The sequence below is a fragment of the Oryctolagus cuniculus genome, chromosome 8 (genome assembly GCF_964237555.1).
Source record: "Oryctolagus cuniculus chromosome 8, mOryCun1.1, whole genome shotgun sequence".
NCBI classification, from domain to species: domain Eukaryota; kingdom Metazoa; phylum Chordata; class Mammalia; order Lagomorpha; family Leporidae; genus Oryctolagus; species Oryctolagus cuniculus.
The window spans coordinates 76,593,647-76,612,682 of record NC_091439.1 but is presented as its reverse complement, the minus strand read 5'-3'; the positions used below and the strand labels follow the sequence as shown (position 1 = coordinate 76,612,682).

The 19,036-nt window shown below is 45.4% G+C and overlaps 1 protein-coding gene across 7 annotated transcripts in view; it reads right to left on the bottom strand.

Moving 5' to 3' along the window:
* FAM13A (family with sequence similarity 13 member A) overlaps positions 1-19,036 on the bottom strand; it is a 388,478-nt gene that overhangs the window by 310,521 nt on the left and 58,921 nt on the right. For 5 of the 7 annotated variants that reach the window (XM_070047870.1, XM_051819564.2, XM_051819565.2 and 2 more), the window contains exons 2-3: positions 14,188-14,377; positions 4,086-4,295 (exon numbers count right to left, since the gene is read on the bottom strand). In XM_070047870.1, the coding sequence (XP_069903971.1) occupies positions 4,086-4,295; positions 14,188-14,344 (367 nt within the window). In that variant the 5' untranslated portion in view covers positions 14,345-14,377. The remainder of the gene's footprint in view (positions 1-4,085; positions 4,296-14,187; positions 14,378-19,036) is intronic. The other 2 variants (XM_070047871.1, XM_051819567.2) reach the window with 1 other exon arrangement.

The window sequence follows — 19,036 nt, the reverse complement described above, 5'->3', positions numbered from 1 at the left end:
AATTACAATGGTTTCCCTTTTGTCATCCTGTCTATTGTCAGTCTGAATCATAGGCTCAATCTCTGAACCTCCTTTCAAAGGGGACAGAAAGCTTTTCTCTCCTGACACCTGCCTTTAAAAAATTTCATTTGAAAAGCACAGTGAGTCACACACACATGAGAGAGAGAGAGAGAGAGAGAGAGAGAGAGAGAGAGGGAGAGATCATACCTGCAAGGGCAGAGGTCAGGGGTTAGGACGGGTCACTGGAATTTAATCCAGGTCTCCCACGTGAGTGGCAGTGACTCCATTACCAGAGTACCCCCACTGATTCTGAGGATCTACATTAGCAGGAAGCTGGCATCAGGAGCTGGAGCTGGGCATGGAATCCACCTACTCCAATAAAGGACTTGGGTGTCTCAACCAGCATGTTAATCACTTGGCTAAACATTGTCCCCCTACACTTGTGTTTTTGATGCATATCAATTGTTTTGACCACTGAGGAACTATGCCATGAAGAGGATAATTTACAAAGAAGATCTAAATTGTAGCACAAATACTATGATGATATAAATAGTAATACAAATAAGAAGACAGTGCCTCTCATATCAAATGAAAACTCTCTAGGAAATGTGTGAAGGCTTTTGAAATTCACAAAGTTTTTGAGTACTAAGAATAATAATACTCCATAGTGTTCTGTAAGATTAGTAAGAACAAGAACACTAAAGATGGGGCAGATGTTTGGCCAAGCAATCAGGGTCTGGTTCCTGATTCCAGCTTCCTACTAATGGAGACCTTATGAGGCAGCAGTTATGGCCCAAGTAGTCCCTGCTACTCATGTGGAAACCTGGATTGAGTTCCCAGCTCCAAGCTTTGCCACTCCTCCCACATCCACCCCTACTGTTGGCATTTGGGGAACACACCAGAGGACAGGAGCTGTCTCACTCTCTCAAATCAGTAATGTTTTAGGGGAAGATATTTGGTTACTAAATATTTTGTATTAAGCATATAATATTTAAATTGGCAACTAGCATTTATAGCAATATTTAAAAATGATTTTCAAAGATTTATGTCACAACCTCACATTGCCATGTCATCAATAAAATATTCCTTGTAAGAATGATTTAAAGTCTCCAAATATGAGAGGACCAATGGTTATCTCCTTGAAACACTGAAACAGTAAAGGTGAAAAAGATCAGCTCTCAGTTAACAAGTCTCAAATACGTCACTGATCAGTGTCACCTGTTGACACAGAAAGCTTAGATCTCTACAGACGATGAGAACAAACTGTTCTGCAAGTTTGGCTTTCACATGTTATCATTACTTTCAATAGAACATAAATGTTAATTTTATCTGGTTACATCATGCCTTTTTCAAAAAATAAAATAATTTTCATTTTTTGAAAAATGAAGTCACTAAATAAGATTACAAACTTTTTTTCTTAAATGAGTAGGAGTTCAGGGACCTTTCCTAGTGTATCACTGTTAGGGAATGAATTCTGTTCCCTCCCTAAATTCACCTTAAAGCTCTTGCAACTGAGGTCTTTACAGAGGTAATTAAGGTTAAAGACGGTCCTAAGGGTGAGGCCCTTATGCAGTAGGCCAGGGGTCTTAAGGAAAGTGGCACTTCAAGCAAAGGCCAGGAGAGCACCCAGTGAGAAGGCCGCCCTCCCAAGCCAAGGGAGAGAAGGTTTGCTGGAAACCAACCCTGCTTGCATCTTTGTCTTGGATGTGCAGCCCCCAGAACTGTGAGATGAACTTCCATGGTCGAAACCACCAGTCTGTTTTGTTACAACAGACTTAGCAACCTAACACGATCACTTTTGGGGTGAGGCCCCTGAAGATCAATGCCAGGGTTGTCACGGGCCCACCAGCCTGAGAAGAGGTGTTGGGTTAGGTACACAGAACCTGCCACAGGTGAAACCACAAACAGGTCTGGAAACCCTTGGCTCATTGCCTACCTCAAGGGTAAATTTGTGGAAACCTAGACCTAGAGGTTCAAGAATGAGGCTTTCATGGAAGGGCGAGTTGTCAGACACACTGCCTCCCCTGCCGTTCCCAAGCCAAGTGAGGAGCATCAGAACTCCACTTGGGGAGTCTGAGCAGAGAAGCAGGTGGGGGAGCCTAGGGAGGCAGCACAAAGAGGCAGGGCTCTGCTTGGATCTGAAGTGACCTTCATCTTGAGAACTTGGTAAACATGTGCATGCCAGTCCCAGCTGCTCTCCCGGGAGGACCAGCTGGAGGTCACCCCTGCAAGCCTGGGGCAGTGAGGCAATGCAAGAGGTGAGAGGGGCCAGGTGAGGCGGGCTACACACCTCAGGCCATTGGGAAGCCACAGGTGGTGCTCCCACCCAGGTGGGCGGGATCACTGTAGTCTCCCAACACAACCTCACCAGTCACCTCTAACTAGTATTTGGAAATGGTCTTCCATGGGATAACACATGATGGCACTTCAAAAAGTCCACAAAAACATGAGATTAAAAGCTTATTTCGGTGCAAAAATAATCTGAAACCCATGCATAATGCTTCCATTGTATGCTGAAGGCCCCTTGTATATGTGACTTCAACATCTCTTACACCCACATGAGCTGCTTATCTAATTCCATTTTCCACGAACTTCCTGAAGACCCCTCCTATCTCCAGCACCCTCTTACTCATCCTGTCTGGCCTCCTCCCTTAGCCCGCCATCAGCACACCTCCAGTGGGCAGTCACACCGCTGCTGCTACGGGCTGCAGCTCCCTCAAGTCACAGCCTTGCCAACCTGGTAACTGACTCACAGAGATGCCTTTCCCCTTTCTGCTCTAACTCGGCAAAGATAAGGAAGGACATGACTTACATGTAAATAATTTTCCTTATGACATCTAGGAGGGATCGCTCACTGGTTATACCTACGATTATTACACTTAGAAAGGGACCTCTTGTATTTATTTTTAATTATTATTATTATTATTTGAGAGGTAGATTTACAGACAGCGAGAGGGAGAGACAGAAAGGTCTTCCTTCTGTTGGTTCACTCCCCAAATGACTGCAACAGCTGGAACTACACCGATCCGAAGCCAAGAGCCAGGAGTTTCTTCCTGGTCTCCCATGTGGGTGCAGGGCCCAAGGACCTGGGCCATCCTCCACTGCCTTCCTGGGCCACAGCAGAGAGCTGGACTGGAAGAGGAGCAACCAGGACTAGAACCCGGCGCCCATATGGGATGCCGGCGCTGCAGGTGGAAGATTAACCTAGTGCGCCACGGTGCCGGTCCCGGGACCTCTTGTATTTAAAGTGGTTTCATACTACAACCAAAAATCACTTTTACCTCAAAGCCAACATAATTGCTTTATGATTCCAACATCCTTGGGATGAAAAGCAAGCACACCAGTGAGCTTTCAGTCTCAAAGAAAGGTCACGACTCATCTACAATTTAATTAGTTAATATTTTCCAAAGAGCATTTAACATCTCATTCTCATTCCTTCTACAGCAGTCAGGAAAGAACCTCATTGACTCAACAGCACCAGGGCTTTGGATACGATGTTAGCAAAGTGTGCAAAGCTTCCACCCAAGGCTATTTCCTGATCAGTTTAGTATCATTTTAGGTAGGAGAGGGGAGGCCTTAGCTTTATAAAAAAATACAAGATGGACTGGTTACAGAAAGCCCAGGAATATTTCGAAGCTTATTTTAACATTTAAAGGTTACATTTTTAAAAGCTTAGATTTTACTGAAAAAATTGTTTTGGGGGCAGCTGTTTGGCACAGTGTTTAAGATACCACTTTGTGGAGGGGAGGCGCGGGGGCGGGGGGTGGGTATTGTGGCCCAGGGGTTTAAGCTGCCACACTTGGGATGTGGGCATCCTGTACTGGAGTGGCTGGTTCGAGTCCCAGCTACTCTGCTCTGATCCGGCTCCCTGCTAACGCACGTGGGAAGGCTGCAGAAAGTGGCCCAAACGCAGGACATCCAGATGGAGCTCCTGTCTCCCGGCGTTGGCCCGACCCAGCCCTGGCCATTGTGGCCATTTGGGGAGTGAACCAGCGGATAGAAGATTCTCTGTCTCTCCGCCCTTCAGAGAAATAAAATATTTAACAATAAATAAGCAAACCCCCACGAGGACACGGCCCGCTGACCCTGGAAGAGCCGAAGCAGGCGCAGCTGCACGGCCGAGGTGATCACGCCTTCGGGCAGCTCCCGCAGGAAGAGCTTCAGCAGGCTGGCCGCCACGCACACGTCGCCGTCTCTCCCCAGCTCCACGGGCGCGCCGCTCTCGAACCTCAGCCGGAGCCGCTGCACCGCCTTCACGTTGCCGTTCACCCTGAAAAGGCCTTCCTGGGTGAGTCCTGAGACAGCAGAGGGGACACAGAAAAGAGCTCAAGGTTTCCAGCAAACGACTGTGAAACTGTAAAGGACAAGACCCAGAAGTGAGTAGGAGTCTCTGAATGTTATAATGACAAATCCTGGGGAGATTTTCATATTTTATAAAAGCGTTTCCTTAGACTGATGCATTTCCCTACCTGGTACACATCAACTAAAAAAGATCATACATGATTGCCACACGAGGGCCAGTGCTGTGGTGCAGTGGGCTAACGCCCTGGTCTGAAGTGCTGGCATCCCATATGGGCACCAGTTCAAGACCTGAATGCTTCACTTCTGATCCAGCTCTCTGCTATGGCCTGAGAAAGCAGCAGAGGATGGCCCAAGTCCTTGGGACCCTGCACTTGTGTGGGAGACCCAGAAGAAGCTCCTGGCTTCAGATAGGCGCAGCTCTGGCCATTGCAATCAACTGGGGAGTGAACCAGTGGATGGAAGACCTCTCTCTCTCTCTCTCTGCCTCTCCTCTCTGTATAATTCTGACTTTTAGATAAATAAATAAATCTTAAAAAAAAAAAGATTGCCACACAAACTGGCAATACACAAGTGTAAAAAATATAGAAGTACTCAAAGACAGCACAAACCCAAACTTGTCTTAGGTCCAATAGTACACCTGCTGTATGTTTTAAAAACTGATGTGTATGGAAGAATCTTCCGTATTGCTGCACTTCTTTGGTAATCAAACTCAAAGTTCCAGACTCTACGAGATAAAGAACTGGTGAAAGACAAGTTCCTTCCCTCAGTCAGCTAATAAGGCTGTCACTCAGCGGAGACCAGCAGAGAAGGCTTCGCCAAGGAGGCAAATGTGACCTTTGGCTGAAGCATGAGAAAACGGACGGGCCAGGGCCCAGGTCAGGGGAAACTGATGAGCTCAGGCATCAGGGCCTACTCTGCTTTGAATGTTTGCCTTCTCCAAAACTCTTGTTGTAATTTTTTTAATTAGTTAATTAATTTGAAAGGTAGAAAGAGACAGAAAGAGAGAGAGATCTTCCATGTGTCAGCTCACTCCCCCAAACGCCTGTAACAGCCAGGGCTGGACAAGGCCAAGACCAGGAGGCCAGGGCTCAGTTCAGGCCTGGCTATCTGAGAGGGGTAATTTATGATGATTAGAAGTGTAAATGCTCACAACTCTGGAGGCTGGGAAGTCCAGTATCAGCCAAGGTGCGAGCGTCTTCCCAGGGCCTTTTGGTTGCCTTATCATGCAGAAGGTAAGAGGTAGGGAGAGAGAGTGAAGGGGGCAAATTCTCCATTTTTATAGCAACCTGCTCTGACAATAATGGCATGAAATCCAATCATGAGAGCAGAGTCCCCTTGACCTAATCACCTCCCAATGTCACCAGGACATCTGTATTCCGTATCAGAGTGACTGGGACTGAGCCTTGGCTCTGCTTCTGACCCAGCTTCTTGCTAATGTGTACCCTGGGTGGCAGTGATACTCGGATTAAGCACTTGGGTCTCCCAACAGACAAAGGAGACCCAGATGGAGTTCCAAGATCCTGGCTTCAGCCTGGCCCAGCCTTGGCTGTTGCAGGCATTTGGGTAGTGAGTTAGCAGATGGAAGATCTCTTCCTCTCTCTCCCATTTAAAGAAATAAAAATAAGTAATACAAATTTTAAGTATCAATCAGTAGAAAAAAAAACTCAAACACTATCATTACCCTTTGGAACCTGCAGCCTGGTGAGATAGTTGTGTTCTTCCCTACGTATGCATGATTCGGCCATGAGAACATCAATATCACAATTGACATGGATTTTTTAGCTTCAATTCTAAGAAAAACCGTGATACCAAGCATGGTATTAAAAACATTTAACAATCAATATGGCCAGGACACCATCTAATCAGAAGAGATACCAGTCATTGCGTGTGGTGGGCAGGTTCCAAAATCGACTCTCTGATCCCCACCTCTTAGCACCATCTGTAATCCACTGCACTCAAGTGTGGGCTACACCTAGTGTGTGGCTCCTCCCGACAGAATACAGCAAATGTCACTGGATGTCACATCTCCGATTAGGTTAAAATGACTGCAGTGATGCATCTTGCTGGTTCTCTCTCTGATAAAGCAACTATTTGTATTGTCAATGACCCTATGGAAAGTTCCAGAGGGAAGGAACTGAGGGTCGCCTCTGGTGAATGACCAGTGAATAAGTGAGAGCCTCAGGCCAACACCCACAGGGAACCGAACCCTGACAACTGCCATATGAATGCGCATGAAAGAGAATCTCCCACATCTGTCCTGATGGGACTACACCACGAACACAGCCTTGGAAGAGACCCAAAGACAGAAACCATGGCTAAGCTGTGCCCAGATTACTGACTCGCAGAAATTATGGAATAATAAAATTGACATTTTCGTCTACTATTTGGCACCAGGCAGGGAGTAATTTAGTTATGCAGCAATGGACAACAAATACACACCATTCCCTTAAACCTATAGACCATTGGGTACAATGTGACACTCAGCTTAATCATTTAAAGTCTTCATGATCTGTTTGCTCCATTCCACAAAGGTTTATTTGTTATTTATTTATTTTATTTATTTTATTTTTGACAGGCAGAGTGGACAGTGAGAGAGAGAGACAGAGAGAAAGGTCTTCTGTTGGTTCACTCCCCAAATGGCCACTATGGCCGGTGCTGTGCCGATCTGAAGCCAGGAGCCAGGTGCTTCTCCTGGTCTCCCATGGGGTGCAGGGCCCAAGCACTTGGGCCATCCTCCACTGCACTCCCTGGCCACAGCAGAGAGCTGGCCTGGAAGAGGGGCAACCGGGACAGAATCTGGCCCCCGACCGGGACTAGAACCCTGTGTGCCAGCGCCCCTAGTTGGAAGATTAGCCTAGTGAGCCACAGCGCTGGCCATACTTATTTATTTTAATATGAAAGGCACAGACACAGGGAGATCCTCCATCCACTGGTTCACTCCCCGAATGACTCTACCAGCCAGGTCTGGGCCAGGCTGCAGCCAGGAGCCAAGAACTCCATCCGGGTCTCCCAGTGGGGAGCAGAGACCCGAGGACGTGAGCCATGATCTGCTGCCTCCCAGGAGGCACATTAGCAGGAAGCTGAATGAGAAGAGAGCACCCAGGACTTGAACTAGGCAGTCAACGTTATGGATCAGGATGTGGGTGTCCCAAGCAGTGGCTTGACCACTGAGCCCAAAGCCCGCCTCAGAGGTTTGCCTTTAACTCAAACACAGGCTGGCATCACAGAGGGAGCACACCAGCCCTGGCCCAAGCCCAAGTCTTGAGAATCGAGAATTCTCTGTCCTGCTCCTGTGCTTACCCAGCCCCTGAGCCTAACGCTGCCTTCTGTGTTTGGCCAGCAAATGCGCCTGGGTCTGTCGCTCACACAGTGTTTTTCTAACTGTGACCTTAGGCTTTCTCTCCCAACAGTGTTCTTTTTTTAACCTTTCCTCAAATAAACACACTTCCAGCAATTTCAAAATAGCTGCTCCGCTCCAAGAACAGCCTGTGGTCCTCCAGGCTGCGGATCCCAGCGGGCCACACTGGCAGAGACAAGTCAGGGCTGGAAGTCTCGACGTCAGGGCTTCTCGGACGTTCACTTCTGCCTCCACGCCACTACCAGCACAACTCCCCCCCACCCCCACCCAAAGCAGTGCTCATGACACTCAGGGTTCTCCAACCAGGGGACGCTTATGTGGGCCTATCACCCTGGGAGACAGAATCCACCCAGTTTTAAAAAGTCTCTTGTGATTCTATAATATTTCCATTTCCCATCTAAGGCTGACCAGACTATATAATCTCTGACTTTTCCTACCCTAAAGTTTTAGGAAGTTATGACTGTACCAGCCATGTTCTGAAGATCATGAAATGGCTTCGTGAAATTGCTACCCTCTTCCATTTCTGAGATCCTCTTATCCTTGATTTTGGAAGACACAGTTAATCACCACGAAACCACAACTTAATGAGGGCTTAGAAATGACAGAAAAGTTGTATATCTTCACAGCTATACCACCGATAGCTACTTTTTGGTACAACTGAGATTTTTTATTTCAAAATCGTATGAATAGGGGCCAGCGCTGTGGCAGGTAAAGCTGCCGCCTGCAGTACCAGCATCCCATGTGGATGCTGGTTCAAGTCCTGGCTGCCCCTCTTCTGATCCAGCTCTCTGCTATGGCCTGGGATAGCAGCAGAAGATGGCCCAAGTCCTTGGGCTCTGCACCCACAATGGAGACCCGGAAGAAGCTCCTGGCTCCTGGCTCCTGGCTTGGGATCAGCACAGCTCCAGCTGTTGCGGCCATTTGTAGAGTGAACCAGAGGATGGAAGACCTTTCTCTTTCTCTGCCCCTGCCTCTCTGCAACTCTGACTATCAAATGAATAAATTTAAAAAAAAAATCGTATGAAACTAAATACACCCCAAGTCACCATTTGCCAAATGGCACATTTGGCCCAGCACTTAGACAAAACATGAGCACATTCTGCCACCTGGTGGTCAATGGAGAATCCTACACTGTCCAAATGGCGTAACCCATATCTTAATGCTAAGAAGGACGAATAATTATAAAGTAATTTAAAGAGGGAATGCATTGTAAGTTGTATAATTTTAAATTAAAAAAACATCATTTATGTAAAGACCTTCTGTGCTAAATTTCTCTCATGTCAAGTTGTTAAAGTTGGAGCCGGCACTGTGGGGCAGCAGGTTAAGCTGTCTACAGAGCTGGCATCCCACATACACTCCAGTCCAAGTCCTGGCTGCTCCACTTCTGATCCAGTTCCCTAATAAATGTGCCTGGGAAAGCAGTGAAAGATGTCCTGTCTCTCTTGACCTCTCCCACTTATGTGGGAGACGAGATAAAGTCCTGGCTTCAGCCCAGCCCTGGCTGTTGCAGTCATTTGGGATGGAAGATATCTCTCTCTCTCTCTCTCTCTCTCTCTCTCTCTCTCTCTGTTACTTTCAAATAAGTCAGTCTTTTTTTAAAAAAAGTTAATTTTTTATTTCCTGTAAATGCAGTTTAAGATCAAAATATCTCCCTCTGATTAAATTATGTGACCAATCATCCCTATTTCTGACAGAGTGTGGACTATATCACAGGTATATAATAAATATTTGCTGACTCGAAGACACTACTAAAGAATATAAAGAATAACAGGGAGTGAAGTATCTTGTCCTTAAGCTTCATGCCCCCCTTCTAATGTACATGGGTTCCTTGGTTTATTAATGATAGCTTCAACCTGAGGAAGGAATTTCCAGTTCAGTACATAGTAACTCGCTACACAGTCAAGATGCAGGTGCCAGGTCCTAGCCCAGCCTGCCCAGTCATGATTCTGATTCAGACCAGGTGTTGCCAAGGCAGGTGTATTTTGACAACACTCAATTAGGAACTCTACTTCACATCCCTACTGAAGAATGGCCAAGTTAGCCTACTAGAGCGTTTGGGCAGCATTACCTGCATATACCCTAGTAGAGTGTAACTAAGTATGCTAGACAGATGGGGGAGGGTGGAGAAAGCCATGCCTTACTGCCTGTCTTGCCAAGGTTCCCGCACGATGATGATGTGCACACAAACTGGCTCAGCCGCTGCAGAGCTGACTACACACGCACCAGCCTACCTCTAGTAGTTCGAGACAGACAGACGCACTCATACATGCTTGACATGACGCACATTCAAAGTTTACCACTGAACCATTACTTAGAAACAGCAAGACTGCAATAAGTCCAATGCATAAAGATAGGACATGTACAGTGCAACAGTGTGTAGAAGAGGTGAAAGAGTTAAAGATAAGTAAAGCTTTTTATGCAATATGAACCCTTCCCCCAAGACAGCCACATCCAGGGCTGCACAAGAACCCTTCAATAACATAGGAGAGCATCTTCATGCCAGCTCTGCAAATTCTCCTATGTATGCTTCGTAGCTTCTAGATTACAATTATCTAATACAGTGGAAATGCTACAGAGCTACTATTGTTCAGGCAACAGTGACCAAAAAAAGTCTTCATGTCAGCAAAGACTCAATTTTTTCAAGTATTTTCAATCTGCAGTTGGTAGAATCTGAAAATGTGTAACCCACATATTTGGGCGACTGACTGAATACATGGCTTTAAAAAGTGAAAATATAAATAGTTTTGCATGATATGCTCAGTCAACTTTGGAGAAAAGAACACGGAATATGGGTCGGCATTATGGTACAGTTGGTTAGATCACCACCCGTGATGCCAGCATCCCATAGGAATACTAGTTGAGTCCTGGCTACTCCACTTCCAATCCAGCTCCATAGAAATGCACCTGGTAAAGTAGCAGATGATGACCCAAGTATGGGCCCCTGCCACACACACAGGAAACCCGGGTGAAGCTCCTTGGTCCTGGCTTGAGCCTGGTCCAGCCACAGGCCATTGTAGCCATCTGGGAAATGAACCAGTAGATGGAAGCTTGCTCGCTTGTGCGCTCTCTCTCTCTCTCTATATATATATATGTGTGTGTGTGTGTGTGTGTGTGTGTGTGTGTATATATGAAACTCTGCCTTTCAAATAAATAAGTCCTAAAAAAATAAAAAAGACCATGCATTACATCAACACCAAACACTTTCAGTAGTCACACTTAGGTAACCAACTGAAGAATACTAAACTACACTGACAAATTCAGGGGATACTTGTACCTGAGAGTTGCAGTTTTACTCAACCTAGAATGTGCAAATGAGTCCTGTCACACCTGTGACCAGGCAGCACCTGGCTCCAAGACTTTGTAGGTCAAGGTCCCATCTTCCTGTTGTGCCATACAGAATCCTTTTTCTGTTTAACTGCTTGGGCTGGCCGCTAAGATGCTGGTTACAACGCCCATATCCCAAGGTGGAGTACCTGGGGTGGATATACGCATCCAACTCCTGACTCCTTCTTGCTAATGATGCAGACCCTGAGAGGCAGGAGTGGGGGCTCCACGGAGCCACTCCCTGGGAGGCCTAGATGGAGTTTCTGGCTCCCAGCTTTGGCTTGGCCCAGCTCTAGCTATTGCAGGCACTGCAGTCTTGCTTGTGCATTCTCTCTCTTCTCTATCTCCCCCCACCTCGCACCTTTCAAAAAACAAGTGAGGTTTTCAAGTACTTGAACAAACCAAACCCAGAGCCGTTTTCTAAGAATCTGGCCCTTGTGCAGTTTCTGCCCTTTCAGAAATAAGGAGAAAACCAGGTAAGAACACAAGTCTGGCTTTTCAGCTTTTAGAATAAAGTATTGCTTTGTTATTTACATCCTGGTAACCTGAGCAGATGGGTTTTTTAACCAACACTAGTGAGGCCAGGACTTACACTCACAGGCCCTGTGGAATTTGACCCCTGGAGGAACAAAGGCCCAGTGGGGCTCACCCACCAACAAAGGACACTTCCAGGCAGAGGGTGGGAACCTGTGACCCCAGCGGGATCCGGGCCTGGAGCAGACAGTACCAAGTACTGTACTGGGTACGGGATTTCTCTTAGGTCTCAAGCTTCACATTTAAAACCCCACAAGTCTTATATTCTCCTCTGTAATCACTCTGCATTTGTCCTTTTAGTACAGAAATCATAAAAATTCCAAACTTACTGCTCAGAATATTTCCTTCCTAAATCATTTAAAGTTTACTGATACTTATGCTTCTTATTTTTAAAAAATATTTATTTATTTGAAAGGCAGAGTTAGAGAGAGAGAGAGATCTTCCATCTGCCAGTTCACTCCCCAAATGGCCAGGGTTGGGCCAGGCTGAAGTCAGGAACTCTACCTGGGTCTCCAACAGGGTGAAGGGCCTGAAGCACTTGGCCCATCTTTTGCTGATTGCCCAGGCACATTAGTGGGGAGCTGCACCAGAAGTGATCAGCCAGGACTGGAACTGGTACCCACATGGGATGCTGGCATCATAGGCAGCAGCTTAATGTGCTGCACCACAATGCAGGCCCCATTATGCCTTTTTTTATTATAAAGATTTATTTATTTACTTGAAAGTCAGAGTTACACAGAGAGAGAAAGAGGCAGAGAGAGAGAGAGAGAGGTCCTCCATTCACTGGTTCACTCCCCAGATGGCTGCAATGGCCGGAGCTGCGCTGATCCAAAGCCAGGAGCTTCTTCCAGGTCTCCCACATGGATGCAGGGGCCCAAGGTCTTGGGCCATCCTCTACTGCTTTCCCAGGCCAAAGCAGAGAGGTGAATCAGAAGTGGAGTGGCTGGGACTCGAACGAGAGCCCACATGGGATGCTGGCACTGCAGGTGGCAGCCCTACCCCCATTATGCTTTTTTAAAACATTTATTTATTTTATTTGAAAGGTAGATACATAGAGGGACAGAAAATTCCCAACTACTGGTTCACCTGCCCCACAAAGGCCCACAACAATTACAGCTGGGCCATGCCAAAGCCAGTAGCCAGGAGCTCAATCCAGGCCTCCCACATGGGTGGCAGTGACACAAATCCTTTAGTCATCACCTGCCGCCACCTGCCTAAAACTGGAAGAAAGCAGAGCTGGGACTGGAACTCAAACATTGCCATATGAGTCCCAAGCAGCTTCTTAATCATCACACCAAACGCCATGCCTTGATATTTCTTATGCGGTCTGAAGTCCCCCAACACACTGACCTACTTTGAAAACTATAGCTCTAAGGGCTATGGAAGCACCCTCTCAGATTAACCATGTTTAAATCTTATTGCAGGGGCCGGCACCGTAGCTCACTTGGTTAATCCTCTGCCTGCGGCACCGGCATCCCATATGGGCACCAGGTTCTAGTCCCGGTTGCTCCTCTTCCAGTCCAGCTCTCTGCTGTGGCCTGGGAAGGCAGTGGAGGATGACCCAAGTGCCTGGGGGCTTGCACCCGCGTGGGATACCAGGATGAAGCACCTGGCTCCTGGTTTCGGATCAGCATAGCTCCAGCCATAGTGGCCATTTGGGGGGGGTGAACCAACGGAAGGAAGACCTTTCTCTCTGTCTCTCTCTCTCACTGTCTAACTCTGTCAAATCAAATTTTTATTTATTTATTGCAAATAAAACCATCAGAGAGCTGCGGGCTACATAGTCACAACCAAGCGGGTTATAATGTAACTTTTTATTGTGCAATGTGCTATACTGCTCTCCAAATGCTTTACATGCTGAATTTCACAGCTCCCAAACTGACACTCGTCTTCACTTCATTCTGTGCTATACACCATGCGGTTCTGGTATCGCTAGCAAGTGTATCAAGACGGCAGGGCATCTGATAAGGTCATGATTGACATGAGTTGAAAGAGCCGCTCCACAACGGCTTTGAATCAATTCAGGTGTTATCGGTTGACATTTAATTACACAAGCGAACCCACCATTAATGTTGGGAACACTGTTCTCTCAAGCGTATTTCAGCACTTAAAGCTAAGAAGTAGGGGCAGACATTTGGCACAGCAGTTAAGCCACGGTTGGGACAACCACATCTCACATTGGAGTTGGAGTCTTGGTTTTGCTCCTGACTCCAGCCACCCGCTAATGCAGACACTAGGGGGCAGCAAGTTCAGGCAGCTGGGTCTCTGTCACTCAAGTGGGAGGCTGGGGCCTAGCCCTGCCTGGCCCTTGTGAGCATCTGGGGGTAGTGGGCCAGTAGAACACTTTGTCTTGTCTGACTTTCAAATACATGAATAAAAGGTTTTTTTAAAAGTTAAAAAAAATTAGGCAACATTTCAAATTAGAAAGTTCAATACTTAAATCAATTTTTCTATAGATAACAGAATTAGTAGTTTCTTAAAATATTAAGCAGTAATATCCTTTCTTAAGGGAAAAAACACACTACCAATGTTTTGATATTCCAGTTAGGCTGCTTTACAGACAGCTGCAATCATGCACTATGAAGTAATTCACACACACACACACACACACACACGGCCTTTACACAAGAACTGTAAAAACGCACAGAGCCCAAGGGGACCCAGCTTACCATGCTGTGTCAAGTACTCCACCAGGCTCCACACCACGGCAGGGACGCCGTGCTCGGCGAGCCCCCGCTGCCGTAGCTCCAGCAGGCTCACTCCAAACACCTGCTGGTGGGCAGGATCCCTCGCTGCACTGGCTGGTACCGCCACGATCTTTTTCATGTCTTCTCTCAGCCGAACTGCTGCCTTACTTTGCTTAAAAGGGCATAAGAGAAAAGAGCAGTCCGTCATATTCACCACAGGAGGCTGCATGGCTGCAGGAGAAACACCTGGATTCAAACGTCTTAGTCTCTGGAGACCACCACAAGCGGTCTTCATTGATTGTTACTTCCACTCAAGTCGGAATCCCTAACGTCTCTCGCATGCATTTTGGGGATGGATGGAGAGGGGGAAAAACAAAGAAAAATCCAGAGCCATAACTTAGTGTAGCTAAGAGAGGGAGCAACACATTGCAGTATCCAGGACATAGTACCACAGTAACCAAGGGGTGGGACTCGGCAGTACCTGGCCAACAGGAAAATGAAACACTCACGAGATCACTGATACCCCACACAGGTCCTCAAGGAGACATTTCAAAAGATGAATATTTATCCAGAGGTTATTTCAGGGTAGTTTTACTTTACAGTGTCAAAGGAAAAAATTGTAGATGTAGAGTAGACATTTTTTCTGATTTGATTTAATCTGCAATTATTATGATTACTCAGTAATTTTCCAGCATATAAAATCCATTCAGTTCTCTATGGGCTTCAGAAATTGCCTTCTGTGTGAAACAGGAACATTTTACGTGGTCATAATTTACAATTTTCCAATCAGGCTATGTCTTCTAACTAAGAACTGCAACTTACATTCAACAGATCCAAGTCACTACCACAATGAAAAAAAAATCAATACAAGCTTTTAGTAAAAATTTGCACCTCAGAATTTTTTAATATGCGATATAAATAAAGGTTATTCACATGTATATAGAAATGTGGTCTATGTAAATATTTATTTGTGCATATGTATGTATATGTGTGTGTGTATGTCTGTATAAATAAATATAAATCCTGAAAAGAGAGAACAGGAGGCAAACAATTTTATTTGGGGATAGAGGAAGTCAAATTGGGGGAAATTTTTGCTTCCTACAATGAATGTAGCAACAAAGCAGAGTGTAACTATTATTAGATGACTACACTTAGTCATTACAATATCCTAGGCAGAAATACATATGAAATGTTTGAAGAAACAAAGGCCAGAGACACAAGTAATGTGGACTAAGTCACACAGTGCTGGGAGACAGCTTCGTTCTGGTTTAGGTCCATGTGCCTCCCTCTCAATGTAAACTTATATTAAGGTTATAGTGCAGTTTGTGTAACATTATGGAAACTTTGATAAATGCTCTACGTAAAACAAAATGATGACAATCAAATTAGTTCTATAATATTTGTTAAGTAGGATATTATAATCTCGAGTTGAGTTTATAAAATTCAAACTACAGAATCAGACCAACTCTCACTGACATATTAGCATCCTTTGATGGTCATATTTGGTGAAAATCCAGCAGATGTGAAATTACAGTACAGATGTAGCATTTGTTAATATTACAGATAATATTGTGAATCACCATGGAGCAGTAGTACAGCAAGAACCCTGATCTCTTACCAAGAAATTAAGGCATGAGTAATAATTATTCTTTAAATAAAATTGTTAACCATTACTTTTTTCATATGCACTTATAAACATGCCGAATTCCTTCTACTGAATGCATAGGAAGTTTCCAGTAAGCAAATAGCCAAAAAATTACCAGCAATAATGAAATTCAATGAGGTTAAATCACACAAATGTGGCTTTCAGCATCTGAAACCCATTCTGACTCTTACGAGCTGTATAACCTTGGACAAGTCATTTAACGTGTGCCTGCCTCAGTTTCCCCATCTGGAGAATGGGAACACTCATCTGGAAAACAGGAGTACTCAGAGCTAGTCACAGGAATGTGTGAGTGGAAATGAGCTCATACTCGGGAAGGAATGAGAACGTTGCCCGGTGCACTCAGCAAGTGCTGATTCCTTTAACCGCCTCCTCTTCCTTCTAAGAATCACCTTTTTGATTCCTTCTTACAGTAATACAGACCTACTCAACTATCCCTATAACACTGGTTGTGGACCAAAGCTTTCTTTTTTAAAAGATTTATTTATTTATTTGAAAGGTAGGGTGAGACACACACAGACAGACACATAAAGACACAGAGAAATCTTCCTCTGCTGGTTCACTCTCCCTGCAAATGGTTGGCAACAGCCAGGTCTGGCCGGGCCAGAGTGAGGAGCCTGGAACTCCAGCTAGGTCTCCCACATGGGCGGCAGAGCCGCAAATACCTGGGCCATCTACCACTGCTTTCCAAGGCACATCAGCAGGGATGTGGCTAGGAAGCAGAGCAGCCAGGACTCAAACCCGTGCTCCAATATGAGAGGCCGGTGTCAAAAGCAGGGGTTTAACTGGGTGCACAATGGCCCCATGGTTGAAACATGCTGAGTTGGTGGATACTCTGAGGACCTCAATAGTGTCATGTATACACCTCCGATTTTATAAAATCTGTAAGTATGACTTTTGAATGATAACTATATATTAAATGATTTGCTCTATCAGAATTTCTTGAGTTTTTCTTTAAAATTTTCAAGGTTTCCATAGAAATCTCGTCTACATCTGAGTGGAGCTGCAGACAGTATGTTGTGTCTGTGCAAACAGGCAGGGTGCCCAGCAGTCCTGCACTGGGGCTCAGAAAGGTTTCAAGTAAGAGACATAGCCTCGCACGTTCTGAAGTGACTGCACATCACACCCTTTGTTTACTCAAAACACAGCCATACTGCGTCACGTATCTATACGTGAGCACAGTTGTAAAGGACGATCTGATTACTGTTTTTCATAGGTAATCACGTCAGTCCTTTAAAGGAAAACAAGGACTACTTAAAAATGAAACATAGCAGCTGTACATTCATAGTAATAAAGCAAGATTTGATTAGTTTTTAATTGGTAACCTAATTCAAGTTGACACTTCTTGAGAAGTAAATCAAAGTAACCACAATGAAACATAATACAGTAGCTATGTTTGCAGATACTCAGATTAACCCTTCAGTGACCACAAATGCATATTATGTTTTGCTCATCTTAGTTGGTAAAGGACTCATAATAGAAAACCCAACAATAAGATGTTTTTAGTAGTTTATACCTAAACTATTAAAGAATCTACAACAGCTTAAAACAAATACAAAACCTCCTTTCTGTAAATAAGAAATACTTGATAGCTGCATAGTCACAAAAAAAAAAAACTGTAGAAATGAAAAGCCATTTATAATTCCATTTACACTGAAATGATTTTGACCCTAATACAATGATTGCACCACTCTATAAATTTGAATACCTAAAGAGTTTCAGCTTCTCAGTAAATACACATCTAACAAGAATTACTGAGGAATTCTGAGTCTCCATTAACTGTTTAAATTCGTTTACATGTAAATTCCCATAGGTCACATGAGCTTGAAGACTGTGTGTGTGTAAATGCAACAGAGGGTCTTACACACAAAAAAGACAGCCCTGGGACTGTGAGATTTCACTGTTTAAACAACCCTCAGGAGTCACTTAGTACTTCCATCGTTGCCTTGCAAAGAAGGAAAGCAGGACCCAAACAGCTGTGGTGAGACAGTGTGGCCTAGAGATCAAATTTTCTCAGTTTTATGATTTTTTAAGCTTCATTTGAAAGGCAGAGTGACAGGGAGAAGGAGAGACTCAGAGACCTTTCATCCACTTTTCTCTCCCCTAATAGCTACAACAGCTGGGGCTGGGCAGGTCAAAGCCAGGAGCCTGGAACTCCATCCAGGTCTCTCCTGCATGGGTAGCAGGGGCCCAAGTACTTTGGCCACCCACCACTGCTTTCCCACGTTGATTAGCAGAGAGCTGGACTGGAAGTGAAGGAGCCAGTGCCTGGATAAGGGATGCCAGCAACACAGCGGGTGGCTTAGCTGCCTGCATAACAATGCTGGTCGCTCCTTGGTTTTATATAGTATTCTTTTTTATGACCAAGTGCAGGAGACCCTGCTTATTTATGCTATCTATATTTGTTCAAGAAATAGTGAAGCTAGCTTACAAACTGCACTCACCAGGGTTGCAGCGAATACTTACAAGTCCTGACTGCACCTTCCTGGGGAACGGATTTGGGGGGAATTGCCACTCAAAATGCTCAGCCTCTAGCATGGCCCACAGGTGAACCCAACTGTTTCTCCTGCAGGCAGGCCATGGAGGCTGGAGTGGCTCGTCACAAAGAAGAATGGTGGGAGCTCACCTACTGCACCTGTCCTGCTCCAAAGAGACGGGTGATGACTCTGGCCACCCACATCCCTGGGGCTACTCTGCGCCTCAGCTGCCCTGTCTGATATCAGCTCTCCTTCCAGTCCGTGAACTATGCCTTCTCATTCCAGTAAAGTGTCTTTGTCCTTATGTTAGCCAGAACCTGTCCTATTCTATACGCACACACACACATACACACACACACACCAGTACACTTTCTAGAAATGAGAAAAAAACGCATGTTCCTGGGGCCAGCACTATAGCACAGTGGGTTAAAGCCCCAGCCTGCAGCACCAGCATCCCATATGGGCTCCACTTCCAATCCTGCTCCCTCCTAATATGCTAGAGAAAGCAGTAGAGGATGGCCCAAGTCCTTGGACCTCTGCACCCATGTGGGAAACCTGGAAAAAGCTCCTGGCTCCTGGCTTCAGATCAGCTCAGCTCCACCTGTTGCAGTCATTTGGAGAGAGAACCAGTTAATGGAAGATGTCTCTTTTTGTTTCTACCTAACTCTTTCAAATAAATAAAATCTTTTTT